Source organism: Taudactylus pleione, unplaced genomic scaffold, assembly GCF_031769625.1.
Source record: "Taudactylus pleione unplaced genomic scaffold, aTauple2 ptg000277l, whole genome shotgun sequence".
Lineage (NCBI taxonomy): Eukaryota > Metazoa > Chordata > Amphibia > Anura > Myobatrachidae > Taudactylus > Taudactylus pleione.
The window spans coordinates 2,700,543-2,719,190 of NW_028284679.1; the positions used below are offsets into that span (position 1 = coordinate 2,700,543).

An 18,648-nucleotide genomic window follows, 5' to 3' on the forward strand; every position below is an offset into this window, starting at 1 on the left:
CGGGAGAGGAAGGTAAGCAGGAGATATCTGTGATACTAGTGTATGGGGACAGCGGGCCATTCTGGGAGAGGAAGGTAAGCAGGAGATATCTGTGATACTAGTGTTTGAGGACAGCGGCCATTCCGGGAGTGGAAGGTAAGTAGGAGATATCTGTGATACTAGTGTATGGGGACAGCGGGCCTTTCCGGGAGAGGAAGGTAAGCAGGAGATATCTGTGATACTAGTGTATGGGGACAGCGGGCCATTCCGGGAGAGGAAGGTAAGCAGGAGATATATGTGATATTAGTGTATGGAGACAGCGGGCCATTCCGGGAGAGGAAGGTAAGCAGGAGATATCTGTGATACTTGTGTATGGGGACAGCGGGCCATTCCGGGAGAGGAAGGTAAGCAGGAGATATTTGTGATACTAGTGTATGGGGACAGCGGGCCATTCCGAGAGAGGAAGGTAAGCAGGAGATATCTGTGATACTAGTGTATGGGGATAGCGGGCCATTCCAGGAGAGGAAGGTAAGCAGGAGATATCTGTGATACTAGTGTATGGGGACAGCGGGCCAATACGGGAGAGAAAGGTAAGCAGGAGATATCTGTGATACTAGTGTATGGGGACAGTGGCCATTCCGGGAGAGGAAGGTAAGCTGGAGATATCTGTGATACTAGAGTATGGGGACAGCGGGCCATTCCGGGAGAGGAAGGTAAGCAGGAGATATCTGTGATACTAGTGTATGGGGACAGCGGGCCAATACGGGAGAGAAAGGTAAGCAGGAGATATCTGTGATACTAGTGTATGGGGACAGTGGCCATTCCGGGAGAGGAAGGTAAGCAGGAGATATCTGTGATACTAGTGTATGGGGACAGCGGGCCATTCCGGGAGAGGAAGGTAAGCAGGACATATCTGTGATACTAGTGTATGGGGACAGCGGCCATTCCGGGAGAGGAAGGTAAGCAGGAGATATCTGTGATACTAGTGTATGGGGACAGCGGGCCATTCCGGGAGAGGAAGGTAAGCAGGAGATATCTGTGATACTAGTGTATGGGGACAGCGGCCATTCCGGGAGAGGAAGGTAAGCAGGAGATATCTGTGATACTAGTGTATGGGGACAGGCGCCATTCCGGGAGAGGAAGGTAAGCAGGAGATATCTGTGATACTAGTGTATGGGGACAGCGGGCCATTCCGGGAGAGGAAGGTAAGCAGGAGATATCTGTGATACTAGTGTATGGGGACAGCGGGCCATTCCGGGAGAGGAAGGTAAGCAGGAGATATCTGTGATACTAGTGTATGGGGACAGCGGGCCATTCCGGGAGAGGAAGGTAAGCAGGAGATATCTGTGATACTAGTGTATGGGGACAGCGGCCATTCCGGGAGAGGAAGGTAAGCAGGAGATATCTGTGATACTAGTGTATGGGGACAGCGGGCCTTTCCGGGAGAGGAAGGTAAGCAGGAGATATCTGTGATACTAGTGTATGGGGACAGCGGCCATTCTGGGAGAGGAAGGTAAGCAGGAGATATCTGTGATACTAGTGTATGGGGACAGCGGGCCATTCCGGGAGAGGAAGGTAAGCAGGAGATATCTGTGATACTAGTGTATGGGGACAGCGGGCCATTCCGGGAGAGGAAGGTAAGCAGCAGATATCTGTGATACTAGTGTATGGGGACAGCGGCCATTCCGGGAGAGGAAGGTAAGCAGGAGATATCTGTGATACTAGTGTATGGGGACAGCGGGCCATTCCGGGAGAGGAAGGTAAGCAGGAGATATCTGTGATACTAGTGTATGGGGACAGCGGACCATTCCGGGAGAGGAAGGTAAGCAGGAGATATCTGTGATACTAGTGTATGGGGACAGCGGGCCATTCCGGGAGAGGAAGGTAAGCAGGAGATATCTGTGATACTAGTGTATGGGGACAGCGGCCATTCCGGGAGAGGAAGGTAAGCAGGAGATATCTGTGATACTAGTGTATGGGGACAGCGACCATTCCGGGAGAGGAAGGTAAGCAGGAGATATCTGTGATACTAGTGTATGGGGACAGCGGGCCATTCCGGGACAGGAAGGTAAGCAGGAGATATCTGTGATACTAGTGTATGGGGACAGCGGCCATTCCGGGAGAGGAAGGTAAGCAGGAGATATCTGTGATACTAGTGTATGGGGACAGCGGGCCATTCCGGGAGAGGAAGGTAAGCAGGAGATATCTGTGATACTAGTGTATGGGGACAGCGGCCATTCCGGGAGAGGAAGGTAAGCAGGAGATATCTGTGATACTAGTGTATGGGGACAGCGGGCCATTCCGGGAGTGGAAGGTAAGCTGGAGATATCTGAGATACTAGTGTATGGGGACAGCGGCCATTCCGGGAGAGGAAGGTAAGCAGGATATATGTGTGATACTAGTGTATGGGGACAGCGGCCATTCCGGGAGAGGAAGGTAAACAGGAGATATCTGTGATACTAGTGTATGGGGACAGCGGGCCATTCCGGGAGAGGAAGGTAAGCAGGAGATATCTGTGATACTAGTGTATGGGGACAGCGGGCCATTCCGGAAAAGGAAGGTAAGCAGGAGATATCTGTGATACTAGTGTATGGGGACAGCGGCCATTCCGGGAGAGGAAGGTAAGCAGGAGATATCTGTGATACTAGTGTATGAAGACAGCGGCCATTCCGGGAGAGGAAGGTAAGCAGGAGATATCTGTGATACTAGTGTATGGGGACAGCGGCCATTCCGGGAGAGGAAGTTAAGCAGGAGATATCTGTGATACTAGTGTATGGGGACAGCGGCCATTCCGGGAGAGGAAGGTAAGCAGGAGATATCTGTGATACCAGTGTATGGGGACAGCGGCCATTCCGGGAGAGGAAGGTAAGCAGGAGATATCTGTGATACTAGTGTATGGGGACAGCGGGTCATTCCGGGAGAGGAAGGTAAGCAGGAGATATCTGTAATACTAGTGTATGGGGACAGCGGGCCATTCCGGGAGAGGAAGGTAAGCAGGAGATATCTGTGATACTAGTGTATGGGGACAGCGGGCCATTCCGGGAGAGGAAGGTAAGCAGGAGATATCTGTGATCCTAGTGTATGGGGACAGCAGCCATTCCGGGAGAGGAAGGTAAGCAGGAGATATCTGTGATACTAGTGTAAGGGGACAGCGGCCATTCCGGGAGAGGAAGGTAAGCATTAGATATCTGTGATACTAGTGTATGGGGACAGCAGGCCATTCCGGGAGAGGAAGGTAAGCAGGATATATCTGTGATACTAGTGTATGGGGACAGCGGGCCATTCCGGGGGAGATAGGTAAGCAGGAGATATCTGTGATACTAGTGTATGGGGACAGTGGGCCATTCCGGGAGAGGAAGGTAAGCAGGAGATATCTGTGATACTAGAGTATGGGGACAGCGGCCATTCCGGGAGAGGAAGGTAAGCAGGAGATATCTGTGATACTAGTGTATGAGCGGCCATTCCGGGAGAGGAAGGTAAGCAGGAGATATCTGTGATACTAGTGTATGGGGACAGCGGGCCATTCCGGGAGAGGAAGGTAAGCAGGAGATATCTGTGATACTAGTGTATGGGGACAGCGGGCCGTTCCGGGAGAGGAAGGTAAGCAGGAGATATCTGTGATACTAGTGTATGGGGACATCGGGCCATTCCGGGAGAGGAAGGTAAGCAGGAGATATCTGTGATACTAGTGTATGGGGACAGCGGGCCATTCCGGGAGAGGAAGGTAAGCAGGAGATATCTGTGATACTAGTGTATGGGGACAGCGGGCCATTCCGGGAGAGGAAGGTAAGCAGGAGATATCTGTGATACTAGTGTATGGGGACAGCGGCCATTCCGGGAGAGGAAGGTAAGTAGGAGATATCTGTGATACTAGTGTATGGGAACAGCGGGCCATTCCGGGAGAGGAAGGTTAGTAGGAGATATCTGTGATACTAGTGTATGGGGACAGCGGGCCATTCCGGGAGAGAAAGGTAAGTAGGATATATCTGTGATACTAGTGTATGGGGACAGTGGCCATTCCGGGAGAGGAAGGTAAGCAGGAGTTATCTGTGATACTAGTGTATGGGGACAGTGGCCATTCCGGGAGAGGAAGGTAAGCAGGAGATATCTGTGATACTAGTGTATGGGGACAGCGGGCCATTCCGGGAGAGGAAGGTAAGCAGGAGATATCTGTGGTACTAGTGTATGGGGACAGCGGGCCATTCCGGGAGAGGAAGGTAAGCAGGAGATATCTGTGATACTAGTGTATGGGGACAGCGGGCCATTCCGGGAGAGGAAGGTAAGCAGGAGATATCTGTGATACTAGTGTATGGGGACAGCGGGCCTTTCCGGGAGAGGAAGGTAAGCAGGAGATATCTGTGATACTAGTGTATGGGGACAGCGGGCCATTCCGGGAGAGGAAGGTAAGCAGGAGATATCTGTGATACTAGTGTATGGGGACAGCGGGCCATTCAGGGAGAGGAAGGTAAGCAGGAGATATCTGTGATACTAGTGTATGGGGACAGCGGGCCATTCCGGGAGAGGAAGGTAAGCAGGAGATATCTGTGATACCAGTGTATGGGGACAGCGGGCCATTCCGGGAGAGGAAGGTAAGCAGGAGATATCTGTGATACCAGTGTATGGGGACAGCGGGCCATTCCGGGAGAGGAAGGTAAGCAGGAGATATCTGTGATACCAGTGTATGGGGACAGCGGGCCATTCCGGGAGAGGAAGGTAAGCAGGAGATATCTGTGATACTAGTGTGTGGGGACAGCGGGCCATTCCGGGAGAGGAAGGTAAGCAGGAGATATCTGTGATACTAGTGTGTGGGGACAGCGGGCCATTCCGGGAGAGGAAGGTAAGCAGGAGATATCTGTGATACTAGTGTATGGGGACAGCGGGCCATTCCGGGAGAGGAAGGTAAGCAGGAGATATCTGTGATACTAGTGTATGGGGACAGCGGGCCATTCCAGGAGAGGAAGGTAAGCAGGAGATATCTGTGATACTAGTGTATGGGGACAGCGGGCCAATACAGGAGAGAAAGGTAAGCAGGAGATATCTGTGATACTAGTGTATGGGGACAGTGGCCATTCCGGGAGAGGAAGGTAAGCAGGTGATATCTGTGATACTAGTGTATGGGGACAGCGGGCCATTCCGGGAGAGGAAGGTAAGCAGGAGATATCTGTGATACTAGTGTATGGGGATAGCGGGCCATTCCAGGAGAGGAAGGTAAGCAGGAGATATCTGTGATACTAGTGTATGGGGACAGCGGGCCATTCCGGGAGAGAAAGTTAAGCAGGAGATATCTGTGATACTAGTGTATGGGAACAGCGGGCCATTCCGGGAGTGAAAGGTAAGCAGGAGATATCTGTGATACTAGTGTATGGGAACAGCGGGCCATTCCGGGAGTGAAAGGTAAGCAGGAGATATCTGTGATACTAGTGTATGGGGACAGCGGGCCATTCCGGGAGAGGAAGGTAAGCTGGAGATATCTGTGATACTTGAGCATGGGGACAGCGGGCCATTCCGGGAGAGGAAGGTAAGCAGGAGATATCTGTGATACTAGTGTATGGGGACAGCGGGCCATTCCGGGAGAGGAAAGTAAGCAGGAGATATCTGTGATACTAGTGTATGAGGACAGCGGGCCATTCCGGGGGAGTAAGGTAAGCAGGAGATATCTGTTGTGATACTAGTGTATGGGGACAGCGGGCTATTCCAGGAGAGGAAGGTAATCAGAAGATATCTGTGATACTAGTGTATGGGGACAGCGGGCCATTCCGGGAGAGGAAGGTAAGCAGGAGATATCTGTGATACTAGTGTATGGGGATAGCGGGCCATTCTGGGAGAGGAAGCAAGTAGGAGATATCTGTGATACTAGTGTATGGGGACAGCGGGCCACATCGGGAGAGAAAGGTAAGTAGGAGATATCTGTTATACTAGTGTATAGGGACAGCGGGCCATTCCTAGAGAGGAAGGTAAGCAGGTGACATCTGTGATACTAGTGTATGAGGACAGCGGGCCATTCCGGGAGAGAAAGTAAAGTAGGAGATATCTGTGATACTAGTGTATGAGGACAGCGGTCCATTCCGGGAGAGAAAAGTAAGCAGGTGATATCTGTGATACTAGTGTATGACCACAGCGGGCCATTCCGGGAGAGAAAGGTAAGCAGGAGATATCTGTGATACTAGTGTATGGGGCAGCGGGCCATTCTGGGAGAGAAAGGGACGTAGGAGATATCTGTGATACTAGTGTATGGGGCAGCGGGCCACATCGGGAGAGAAAGGGAAGTAGGACATATCTATAATATCTCTTGCGTCACTTTTTTGGCGAATGGGCCAAAAACTTAATTTCTACAAAAGCAGGTGAATATAGACTCCTTATGCACAGTAAATATTGGGCCCATATGTCCATCCACCACTATGTCCATCCACCTGTGGCAGCGGTCAGCTTGGGAAAGATATCCGGATGACAGAATCTATTCATATGATATATCATACCCACCATCACGAAGAGTGGGGGGTGTGACCGATATCGGACCAGACTATCAATGTTTTTGATAAATCAATATTTTACATTCCTGCCCAGGATCACAATAGGACCCTGTTCTCCTCTTCTGAGACTTCCTCTGAGAGCTGAGCTGGGGCCTCAACTCCAGATGCTGTAGCGGCCATACCACCAGTGATGGTGACTCAGCCGCTGAACGAGCAGCACAACTTTCACATATCACTGCCCTGTATCTATGCTGTAATCCAGTGTAACTAATCCTGTTCCATCCCCAGTTCCTGGACGCGTGTCATTGTTCCCGAGCTCTGTCTCTGTTGGGAGTGATGTCCAGTTAGAATTCTCTTCATCAGATGATGTCACCAATGTGAGGTGGTTTATGGTGAACCTGCTGAAGAACATGGTAAAGGAGGTTACTAACGGCACCAAGGCCACGGTGATTACATCCAGTAGGAGATCTACGGTCAGCATTAAAGACATACACAGGAACTGGGAAGGTACACGCTAAAATCACGTCTGATTAAAACTTTCCTGTGTATCTGCTAATATGGTATAGCGTAATCTATATAAAAGTGAATTATGAGAGTGAGGAAAGGACTGGGCTGTTATTATTACACGTATGTGATCTGGCAGGGGTTCCCGCACTGGTACATTGCTTACCAGGCTGCATGTGGGAAAGGATTTGCACACCTTGGTCTGTAGCTGAATAAGAAAAAAGTTATTTAATACACTTATGCGCCATCCGGTCTGTAGCACTTTTCTACAAAACTTTATCACTTATGCTGTAATATGGCAAAGTAGCACACAGGGAAACAATGCAGTACTACTCCCGGTCTCTTTAGTCCAGTGATGGGCAACAGGCAGCTCTAGGGCCACATGCTGCCCTCCAAGCCTTGACTTGTGGCCCCTAGCTCCCTCTGACTTTGTTGTCATATTTGATTATTATAGATTTTTTTTTGCTAGAGTTGAGAAAAAGTGGCCCATAGGCTTTAGTTACTGACGCGTTTCGCAGTTTAACTGGTGACTGCTTTTGTAAATAAAACCAGATGTGTCCAGAGGTCTGACTGCATTTATTAGTATGATAAATATACCATATTACAATTATAAAAACCGTCATCACCGTCCCGGAGATAATGTTCTCATCTCTCATCCTGCAGGGTTATATGTGTGCAGATTTAATTACCTTAACCTATACTGGCAAGCCAGTCACCAGGTGAGGTTCTCTCTGCATTCCCAGGACATCACACCGAAACCACCCCAAGTCCTGCTCTTTAGCAACGCCATCACCTTCCCCGAGACCACAGTGGAGTGCTGCATCTGGGATGACGGAAGTTCCCATGACGTGTTTTGGGAACCCGGCCACATCCCCTCAGGTATGAGGTGTTATAAAACTGGGAATAGTGGATGGTAGTGTATATAAATAAGGGGACAAAGTAGGGATATTGGGCATTACTTTGCCAGACGCATCATTCTAGTAATTTCTATGACAGATTCAGCTTCCACACCGAAGGGAGTAAAATGTAGATTAATGGGCTGATTGTGGGGCTAACTGTCAGTGCTTCCTAAATGTCTATGTAATTTCTCTATCGTGCTTTCTCCCACCTACAGACAGGAGTGTAGCAAGTACACATAGCTACCAAAGCAAGCCCCTTAATTCTTTGTTGCCGCCCAGGTCTCCCCACTGCAGCTGTCCAGCTCCTCTCCAGTAATCTACTGTCCAGCTTCTCTCCAGTACTCTACTGTCCAGCTTCTCTCCAGTACTCTACTGTCCAGCTTCTCTCCAGTAATCTACTGTCCAGCTTCTCTCCAGTACTCTACTGTCCAGCTTCTCTCCAGTACTCTACTGTCCAGCTTCTCTCCAGTAATCTACTGTCCAGCTTCTCTCCAGTACTCTACTGTCCAGCTTCTCTCCAGTAATCTACTGTCCAGCTTCTCTCCAGTACTCTACTATCCAGCTTCTCTCCAGTACTCTACTGTCCAGCTTCTCTCCAGTAATCTACTGTCCAGCTTCTCTCTAGTAATCTACTGTCCAGCTTCTCTCCAGTAATCCACTGTCCAGCTCCTCCTCAGTACTCTACTGCAGGGCCGTAACTAGGGTAGTGCCATAACTAGGGTAGTGCAACCAGTGCCATGGCATAAGGCACCGCAGGGCAGGGGGCGCTGTTTGGGCCTGTCCATTTTCCTGTCTATTATCATTCTCTCTTGTAGCTTCCTCTTCTTTTATCCCCAGCATCTCCTGGCCTCCCCCTATCGCTTCCGTGGCCCTTCCCTGTGAGGCCATGGCTCTTTCAGGTGCACTATCTTATGTCCCTATTTAAGCCAATGCTCTCTCTGGCACAGGGCACCAAAAAGTCTAGTTACGGCCCTGCTCTACTGTCCAGCTCCTCCCCAGTAACACACATCTCATTCCCTCATTTCTGTGACTAGTATAGAATATAGATTCTGCCTTATATATTATCAAAAACAGACAATTCCGTTGTCAAATACACACAACAAAAGGAAGTTCTGCTGGCTAGAGCAGAATACCAGGATTATGTGAGCAGTCTATAAAGCACGGTCCAAGCATGGTGGCAACTGTGCAGTGTTGAACTTGAAATCATTCTGGTGACTAGAGTACAATGCAAACCCCAGTCTGGTGGCTACTACATCAAACTAATGGCAAATGTGTCAAGCAGACTTTCAGTCTGGTGACTAATGTACAAAGCAAACCCCATAGTGGCTAGTCTGCAGGTCTGACCCTTCTCTGGTGGCTAGTGTGTACGGACAGAACAGAGCACTTGCTGGTAGACAGATTAAAAGCAGAGGCCTAATATGAGAACAAGCAGACAAAACTGTGCCATAACTGCTGGCCTATTTACAAGCCATTTAGTCGTAACTTGGTGAAAAGTATAAACACTGAGCCATACTGTATATGATGGTTTCAATAGTGTTTCCAGGTGGCAAAATTCTGAATTTTAGCAACATCTGGTGCCAAGATGTTGTACTGAGCTACCATATACCAAGAGATGTTCTCCAGAAATCTGAATCCACCCGAATTGTATCCGTACAGATCCAAGAAGCAGTTCTGATCTTGCTACGATTTGGAATTCGGATTTTAAATCTGAATTCCAGATTTTGAATTGCAAAAATCACATGATTTTTTTTTTTTTTAAATTGATAAAAAGTAACAGATTCAAAATCAAAAGACGAAGATGAATCCAGATCCACAATCAAAACCAAAACACACGGGTCCACGTACAACTCTAATTATACCTGGTAACGCCTATGGAAAACTGAGCCATAACAGAATACAAAACCCTATCCAGTGGCGGAAATACAAAGATCGTCTGTAGCAAAAAGAAAAATCGGCATTCACGCATGTAAACTGCGAAATCAATGGGTTTTTTACAGCGCGCGAAACCGATTTAGTGTTTTTTACACAGACTTGAACTGCGAGGTTCAGTCCCACCGCGGGGAGTCGTGCGGATAGTAATCCCTGCTAATCGAATACCTTCGGCGCTGCAATATGCCGCGTGTGTGTCTGCTGTTGCCGCTATCAGAAGCACCGTCGGGACTTGCATCAGCCACATGCTAGGTGCAGGATCCCTATCAGGGTACGGCCTCCAATGTTTGCGAATAAGCGCCTGCGTTCCCAATCACTCCTGCCCATAGCACAGCCATCGGAGAGATCTTTGTGCACCTCCCAGTCACCCCCTAGCAATGCACAGTCAGTGGGGCTCAATCAGTCCTGTGACTCTGGGCCTGATTCATACCCGCTCGCAAGCTCATTGCGCTCGCAAGCGGGTCGATGGTGGCCCAGTGCGCACCCGCGGTGTGCGCACTGCACGTGTGCGAGCCCCGGAGTGAGCGCAAGATGCGCTCGCTCCGGGACTCACTACAAAAGGGGCGGCTGTCGATGCTGATCGACAGTTCGCCCCATTTTGTAGGTGTGGCGGGGGGGTGGCTTCACAAATGGAGGCGTTCCCATGCGAACGCCTGCCATTTGTGGACGACCCCACTGAAATCACCAGCGATGTCAGTGGGAGAGCTTCCGGCTCAATTTGAGCCAGAAGCTCTGTGGGGCTTGCGGCCACGAGCAGTCTCGCCGCAAGCCCGATGGTCGCGATGGTCTTGACCATCGCGACCATCATCGTGGCCGCTCGCTATAGCTGTGGGTGGACACCCACAGCTATGAGTGCGGCCAGGAGGCCGCTCCTAAAAAAACCAGCCCCCACCCTGATTCAGAGCGAGCGCTCGCTTTTTGCGAGCGCCTCTGAATCATACACAGACCCCGTGGGACACATGTGACTTTTTAGTCATTTACACGCATATGCAGTTGCCAAATATTGTTAATTTAGGTGAACATCGGCATTGCGCGCCATTCAGAATCAGGGCCTGATTCAGACCCGCTCGCGAGCGCTATGCGCTCGCTAGCGGGTCGATGGTGGCCCAGTGCGCGAGACCCGGATAGCGACGGGCAAACCGTTGCTCCGGGTCTCGTACCAAAGGGGGCGTGCTGTCGATGTTGAGTGACAGCACGCCCCCTTTGGTGGGCGGGGCGGGGGCGTGGCTACCCAGACGGAGGCGTTCCCATGGGAACGCCTACCGTCTGGGGCCGGCCCTACTGACATCACAAGTGATGTCAGTGGGAGTGCTTTCGGCTCTGTTAGAGCCGAAAGCACTCTGTGGCTTACGGCAACGAGACCCTACCGCAAGGGTCTCATCGCAAGCCCGGTGGTCGCGATGGTCTTCATGGAGACCATCATCATGGCCACTCGCATAAGCTGTGGGTGGTAACCCACAGCTATGCGAGCGGCCAAGAGGCCGCAACAAAAAAAAAACAAAAGGAATAGCTGGTGGCAAACACAAATAATAGTCATATATGGTGCTAAGAATAATATGCTGAGTCCTATCTTATTCCAAAATATAATATGACTAGCGGTGCCTACCCGTGGACGCCGAGTGATTATTCACTTTATTCAGTGATAAGGAGACAGCACCCCTGGTGCTCCTGATCGCTCCCCCAGGTGTCTGCTCCTCTGTGCATGGTCTGATGTTCCCAGCAAAGTTTTCTGGGTAAGTTTCAGATACAGAAGTCTCCCTGGAAATGCTGATCAGGCAGATCCCAAAGGCAGCGGTGTGTCTGGTGCTCAGACCGGCTCACCCCCCAACAGCAGATGGGCTATCAGCAGCAGCGCAGAGACTCAGAGGGAAGGAAGGAGGACGCCCACAGGTGGGCGCTGGGTGGATGCAGCCCCAGGAGCAGTCTGTAAGCTTCCAGATGGAAGAGGCTGATCGGGGCACAGATCCTGCTCAGCTTCCCTTACCTTTACGATGCTTCTATTACTGTTACCACAAGCGGCCGGCCGTAGCGCGTCTGTGCACCCAGCAGGGGCAGAACTATGGGAGACAATGGTGGCACCTGCCGCCGGGCTCCAGCTCTGAAGGGGCACCTCATCCATTGTCCACAACATATTCACCCCTCTTGGGGCTGTAACTATGTACCCGGAGTGTACCATCACGGCCGCCCAATACATGGCACCCCTTCCTGGCACCTGAGAAGCCACCAAACACTAGTGGAGAGCTCCACGTTAGACCATCACCTGCTGCCTTCGTCTATCTATAGCCTGTCTGCATATGAAGTGCTACATTACAGTGTCAGTGACTGTGACGGGGGGCACCAAATTATAACTTGTCCCCGGGCGTCTGGGATGAACTTACTCCACTGGCACCCAGTGTGTAATATAGACAGCCATTACATTACTAGACATTACTCCTCACTCCTGTTTGATCCCTCCTTTTGTGCAGTGGAACCCTGGAAGAATTTGAGTTTCACACTAATAATGGAGGAACCGATGTATTAAGATTAAGGGTTATAGAAGGTCTGCATGTGGTCCTAGGGTGCGTCATACTGTGTCACATTAATGTCTTATAAATATTATTTTCTAAAACAATGGATAATAATTGTGCCCTGCAAGTGTTATACTAGAACTGAATAGATACACAGCACTGGGCATCTTCTGTACCCTCCGTGGCACATGCGGGCATTACAGGGTGATGGAGTTTGTTTGCTATAATTTCCAATGTTGACACCATACTTACATTACACATAGCGCACAATACTGGATGGATTAAGCTCGCCCATTGGTCACACCGCAAGGAGCGTGCAAGTGTGATAAATAATATTATAGCGTTTAATAAAAGGCGATGATGTGTTCGCTCCATAAATGTTACTCTCTATTCTTACTGACACTGATGGGACAATCTTTGGAAATAATCTAAAGCTGAACTTTGCGCTGTCTATGCAGATGCCGTGGAAAGAGGAGGGCAGCAATGTTACTCGCTCTCCATAGAGAGGATCCCAGAGGAGGACACGCACTACAGATGTCTATTCCAGGATAGGATGAATAAAACGGTTGAATCTGGGGTCCATGTTGCTGTTATTCGGGGTGAGTGCAGGGTCATCTTTCTCATGGAATCCTTGGAAAGACTAAAGCGCGGTGACTTTGGTAAATTCACGTGCAGCCAGCGTGTCCCTTCCACAACTTCCTGGGCGCATACTGTATCTAGGCCTCTCGAGTGGGTCAGTGTTGGTGGAACTCCAGGGATAGGTACAGGATGCCGAAGCTGGGGATCCCGGCAGTCATAATCCCAACACCGGCATCCCAACAGGGTTAGGATACTGACAACTGTCGGTAGGTATTCTAACCCTCCCTCCCTGGTGCCTAAACCTAACCTCACCTGCCCGGTCCCTAACCCTATACTCAAACCCTCCCCCTAACCCTGCTACTTACCTTTGGGATGCCGGTCCACGGGATGCCAGCGCCGGGATTCTGACAAGTGTTGGGATTCTGGCGTCGGTATTCTAACTACTGGCATCCCCTATCCCATCACAAATCATCATCATTGTCAACCATCACTCATCACGTCAGTCACAGCAAGTCACTCACCACAAGGTATTTGTCATAAGACGTGTATACGATACCAGTGGACAAAATCCCAATGCTGGCATGCCGACAGGATTAGGATACCGACACCTGTTGGTTGATATTCTAACTCTCCCTCTCCAGTGTCTAAACCTAAACTACACCTAGTGCCTAAACCTAACCTCTCCCTCCCCGGTGCCTAAACCTAACCCTCCCCCTAGTGCCTAAGCCTCATCCTAACCCTGCTACTTACTTTTGGGATGCCGGCACAGGGATTCTAATAGTGTTGTGTATGAGAATTGCCATGTGGTGAGTGACTTGCTGTGGCTGATGTGTGATGAGTGATGGCTGATGATGTGTGGAGTGGTGTTGATAAATTAGAAGTGTCTTGTGGTGAGTGACTTGATATGGCTGACGTGTGATGAGTGATAGTTGATGACGTGTGGAGTGGTGATGATCAATGAGAAGTGCCTTGTGGTGAGTGACTTGCTGTGACTGACGTGTGATGAGTGATGGTTGATGACGTGTGGAGTGGTGATGATAAATGAGAAGTGCCTTGTGGTGAGTGACTTGCTGTGACTGACGTGTGATGGTTGATGATGTGTGATTAGTGTTGATGATGTATCAGAAGTGCCTTGTGGTGAGTGACTTGATGTGACTGTCGTGTGATGGTTGATGATGTGTGATGAGTGGTGATGATGAATGAGAAGTGTCTTGTGGTGAGTGACTTGCTGTGACTGATGTGTGATGAGTGATGGTTGGTGATGTGTGATGAGTGGTGATGATGAATGAGAAGTGTCTTGTGGTGAGTGACTTGCTGTGACTGATGTGTGATGAGTGATGGTTGATGACGTGTGATGAGTGGTGATGATGAATGAGAAGTGTCTTGTGGTGAGTGACTTGCTGTGACTGATGTGTGATGAGTGATGGTTGATGATATGTGATGAGTGGTGATGATAAATGAGAAGTGTCTTGTGGTGAGTGACTCGATGTGACTGTCGTGTGATGAGTGGTGATGATAAATGAGAAGTGCCTTGTGGTGAGTGACTCGATGTGACTGTTGTGTGATGAGTGATGGTTGATGACGTGTGATGAGTGGTGATAATGAATGAGAAGTGTCTTGTGGTGAGTGACTTGCTGTGACAGACGTGATGAGTGATGGTAGGTGATGTGAGATGAGTGGTGATGATGAATGAGAAGTGTGTTGTGGTGAGTGACTTGCTGTGACTGATGTGTGATGAGTGATGGTTGATGATGTGTGATTAGTGGTGATGATAAATGAGAAGTGCCTTGTGGTGAGTGACTTGCTGTGACTGATGTGTGATGAGTGATGGTTGATGATGTGTGATTAGTGGTGATGATAAATGAGAAGTGCCTTGTGGTGAGTGACTCGATGTGACTGATGTGTGATGAGTGATGGTTGATGATATGTGATTAGTTGTGATGATAAATGTGAAGTGTCTAGTGGTGAGTGACTTGCTGTGACTGACGTGTGATGAGTGATGGTTGATGATGTGTGATGAGTGATGGTTGATGATGTGTGAATAGTGGTGATGATAAATGAGAAGTGTCTTGTGGTGAGTGACTTGCTGAGACTGATGTGTGATGAGTGATGGTTGATGATATGTGATTAGTTGTGATGATAAATGTGAAGTGTCTAGTGGTGAGTGACTTGCTGTGAATGACGTGTGATGAGTGATGGTTGATGATGTGTGATGAGTGGTGATGATAAATGAGAAGTGCCTTGTGGTGAGTGACTTGCTGTGACAGACGTGTGATGGTTGATGACGTGTGATTAGTGGTGATGATCAATGAGAAGTGTCTTGTGGTGAGTGACTTGCTGTGACTGACGTGTGATGAGTGATGGTTGATGATGTATGATTAGTGGTGATGATAAATGAGAAGTGCCTTGTGGTGAGTGACTTGCTATGGCTGACGTGTGATGAGTGATGGTTGATGACGTGTGGAGTGGTGATGATAAATGAGAAGTGCCTTGTGGTGAGTGACTTGCTGTGACTGATGTGTGATGGTTGATTACGTGTGATTAGTGGTGATGATCAATGAGAAGTGTCTTGTGGTGAGTGACTTGCTGTGACTGACGTGTGATGAGTGATGGTTGATGATGTGTGATTAGTGGTGATGATAAATGAGAAGTGCCTTGTGGTGAGTGACTTGCTGTAACTGACGTGTGATGAGTGATGGTTGATGATGTGTGATTAGTGGTGAAGATAAATGAGAAGTGCCTTGTGGTGAGTGACTCGATGTGACTGTCGTGTGATGAGTGATGGTTGATGATGTGTGATTAGTGGTGATGATAAATGAGAAGTGCCTTGTGGTGAGTGACTTGCTGTGACTGATGTGTGATGAGTGATGGTTGATGATGTGTGATTAGTGGTGATGATAAATGAGAAGTGCCTTGTGGTGAGTGACTCGATGTGACTGTCGTGTGATGAGTGATGGTTGATGATGTGTGATTAGTGGTGATGATGAATGAGAAGTGTCTTGTGGTGAGTTACTTACTGTGACTGACATGTGATGAGTGATGGTTGATGAAGTGTGAAGAGTGGTGATGATGAATGAGAAGTGCCTTGTGGTGAGTGACTTGTTGTACCTGACTTGTGATGAGTGATGTTTGATGATGTGTGATGATGAATTAGAAGTGTCTTGTGGTGAGTGACTTGCTATGGCTGACGTGTGATGAGTGATGGTTGATGACGTGTGGAGTGGTGATGATAAATGAGAAGTGCTTTGTGGTGAGTGACTTGCTGTGACCGACGTGTGATGGTTGATGATGTGTGATTAATGGTGATGATCAATGAGAAGTGTCTTGTGGTGTTTGACTTGCTGTGACTGACGTGTGATGAGTAATGGTTGATGATGTGTGATTAGTGGTGATGATAAATGAGAAGTGCCTTGTGGTGAGTGACTTGCTGTGACTGACGTGTGATGGTTGATGATGTGTGATTAGTGTTGATGATGTATCAGAAGTGTCTTGTGGTGAGTGACTTGATGTGACTGACGTGTGATGGTTGATGATGTGTGATGAGTGGTGATGATGAATGAGAAGTGTCTTGTGGTGAGTGACTTGCTGTGACTGATGTGTGATGAGTGATGGTTGGTGGTGTGTGATGAGTGGTGATGATGAATGAGAAGTGTCTTGTGGTGAGTGACTTGCTGTGACTGATGTGTGATGAGTGATGGTTGATGACGTGTGATGAGTGGAGATGATGAATGAGAAGTGTCTTGTGGTGAGTGACTTGCTGTGACTGACATGTGATGAGTGATGGTTGGTGATGTGTGATGAGTGGTGATGATAAATGAGAAGTGTCTTGTGGTGAGTGACTCGATGTGACTGTCGTGTGATGAGTGATGGTTGATGACGTGTGATGAGTGGTGATGATGAATGAGAAGTGTCTTGTGGTGAGGGACTTGCTGTGACTGATGTGTGATGAGTGATGGTTGATGATGTGTGATGAGTGGTGATGATAAATGAGAAGTGCCTTGTGGTGAGTGACTCGATGTGACTGTCATGTGATGAGTTGTGATGATGAATGAGAAGTGTCTTGTGGTGAGTGACTTGCTGTGACTGACGTGTGATGAGTGATGGTTGGTGATGTGTGATGAGTGGTGATGATGAATGAGAAGTGTCTTGTGGTGAGTGAATTGCTGTGACTGATGTGTGATGGTTGATGACGTGTGATGAGTGGTGATGATGAATGAGAAGTGTCTTGTGGTGAGTGACTTGCTGTGACTGACATGTGATGAGTGATGGTTGGTGATGTGTGATGAGTGGTGATGATGAATGAGAAGTGTCTTGTGGTGAGTGACTTGCTGTGACTGATGTGTGATGAGTGATGGTTGATGACGTGTGATGAGTGGTGATGATGAATGAGAAGTGTCTTGTGGTGAGTGACTTGCTGTGACTGACATGTGATGAGTGATGGTTGGTGATGTGTGATGAGTGGTGATGATGAATGAGAAGTGTCTTGTGGTGAGTGACTTGCTGTGACTGACGTGTGATGGTTGATGACGTGTGATTAGTGGTGATGATGAATGAGAAGTGCCTTGTGGTGAGTGACTTGCTGAGACTGATGTGTGAAGAGTGATGGTTGATGATATGTGATTAGTTGTGATGATCAATGTGAAGTGTCTTGTGGTGAGTGACTCGATGTGACTGTCGTGTGATGAGTGATGGTTGATGATGTGTGATTAGTGGTGATGATAAATGAGAAGTGCCTTGTGGTGAGTGACTTGCTATGGCTGACGTGTGATGACTGATGGTTGATGACGTGTGGAGTGTTGATGATAAATGAGAAGTGCCTTGTGGTGAGTGACTTGCTGTGACTGACGTGTGATGGTTGATGATGTGTGATTAGTGGTGATGATAAATGAGAAGTGCCTTGTGGTGAGTGACTTGCCGTGACTGACGTGTGATGAGTGATGGTTGATGATGTGTGATGAGTGGTGATGATGAATGAGAAGTGTCTTGTGGTGAGTGACTTGCTGTGACTGATGTGTGATGAGTGATGGTTGATGATGTGTGATTAGTGGTGATGATAAATGAGAAGTGCCTAGTGGTGAGTGACTCGATGTGACTGTCGTGTGATGAGTGATGGTTGATGATGTGTGATTAGTGGTGATGATAAATGAGAAGTGCCTTGTGGTGAGTGACTTGCTGTGACTGATGTGTGATGAGTGATGGTTGATGATGTGTGATTAGTGGTGATGATAAATGAGAAGTGCCTTGTGGTGAGTGACTCAATGTGACTGTCGTGTGATGAGTGATGGTTGATGATGTGTGATTAGTGGTGATGATAAATGAGAAGTGCCTTGTGGTGAGTGACTTGCTGTGACTGATGTGTGATGAGTGATGGTTGATGATGTGTTATTAGTGGTGATGATAAATGAGAAGTGCCTTGTGGTGAGTGACTTGCTGTGACTGATGTGTGATGAGTGATGGTTGATGATGTGTTATTAGTGGTGATGATAAATGAGAAGTGCCTTGTGGTGAGTGACTTGCTGTGACTGACGTGTGATGGTTGATGACGTGTAATTAGTGGTGATGATCAATGAGAAGTGTCTTGTGGTGAGTGACTTGCTGTGACTGACGTGTGATGAGTGATGGTTGATGATGTATGATTAGTGGTGATGATAAATGAGAAGTGCCTTGTGGTGAGTGACTTGCTATGGCTGACGTGTGATGAGTGATGGTTGATGACGTGTGGAGTGGTGATGATAAATGAGAAGTGCCTTGTGGTGAGTGACTTGCTGTGACTGATGTGTG

General features: G+C 48.6%; 1 protein-coding gene across 1 annotated transcript in view; it reads left to right on the top strand.

Moving 5' to 3' along the window:
• The window catches only part of LOC148513554 (adhesion G protein-coupled receptor F3-like), an 83,639-nt gene that overhangs the window by 23,643 nt on the left and 41,348 nt on the right, over positions 1–18,648 (top strand). The window contains exons 4-6 of the mRNA XM_088481739.1: positions 6,738–6,956; positions 7,617–7,832; positions 12,747–12,887. Coding sequence (XP_088337865.1) covers positions 6,738–6,956; positions 7,617–7,832; positions 12,747–12,887 — 576 coding nt within the window. The remainder of the gene's footprint in view (positions 1–6,737; positions 6,957–7,616; positions 7,833–12,746; positions 12,888–18,648) is intronic.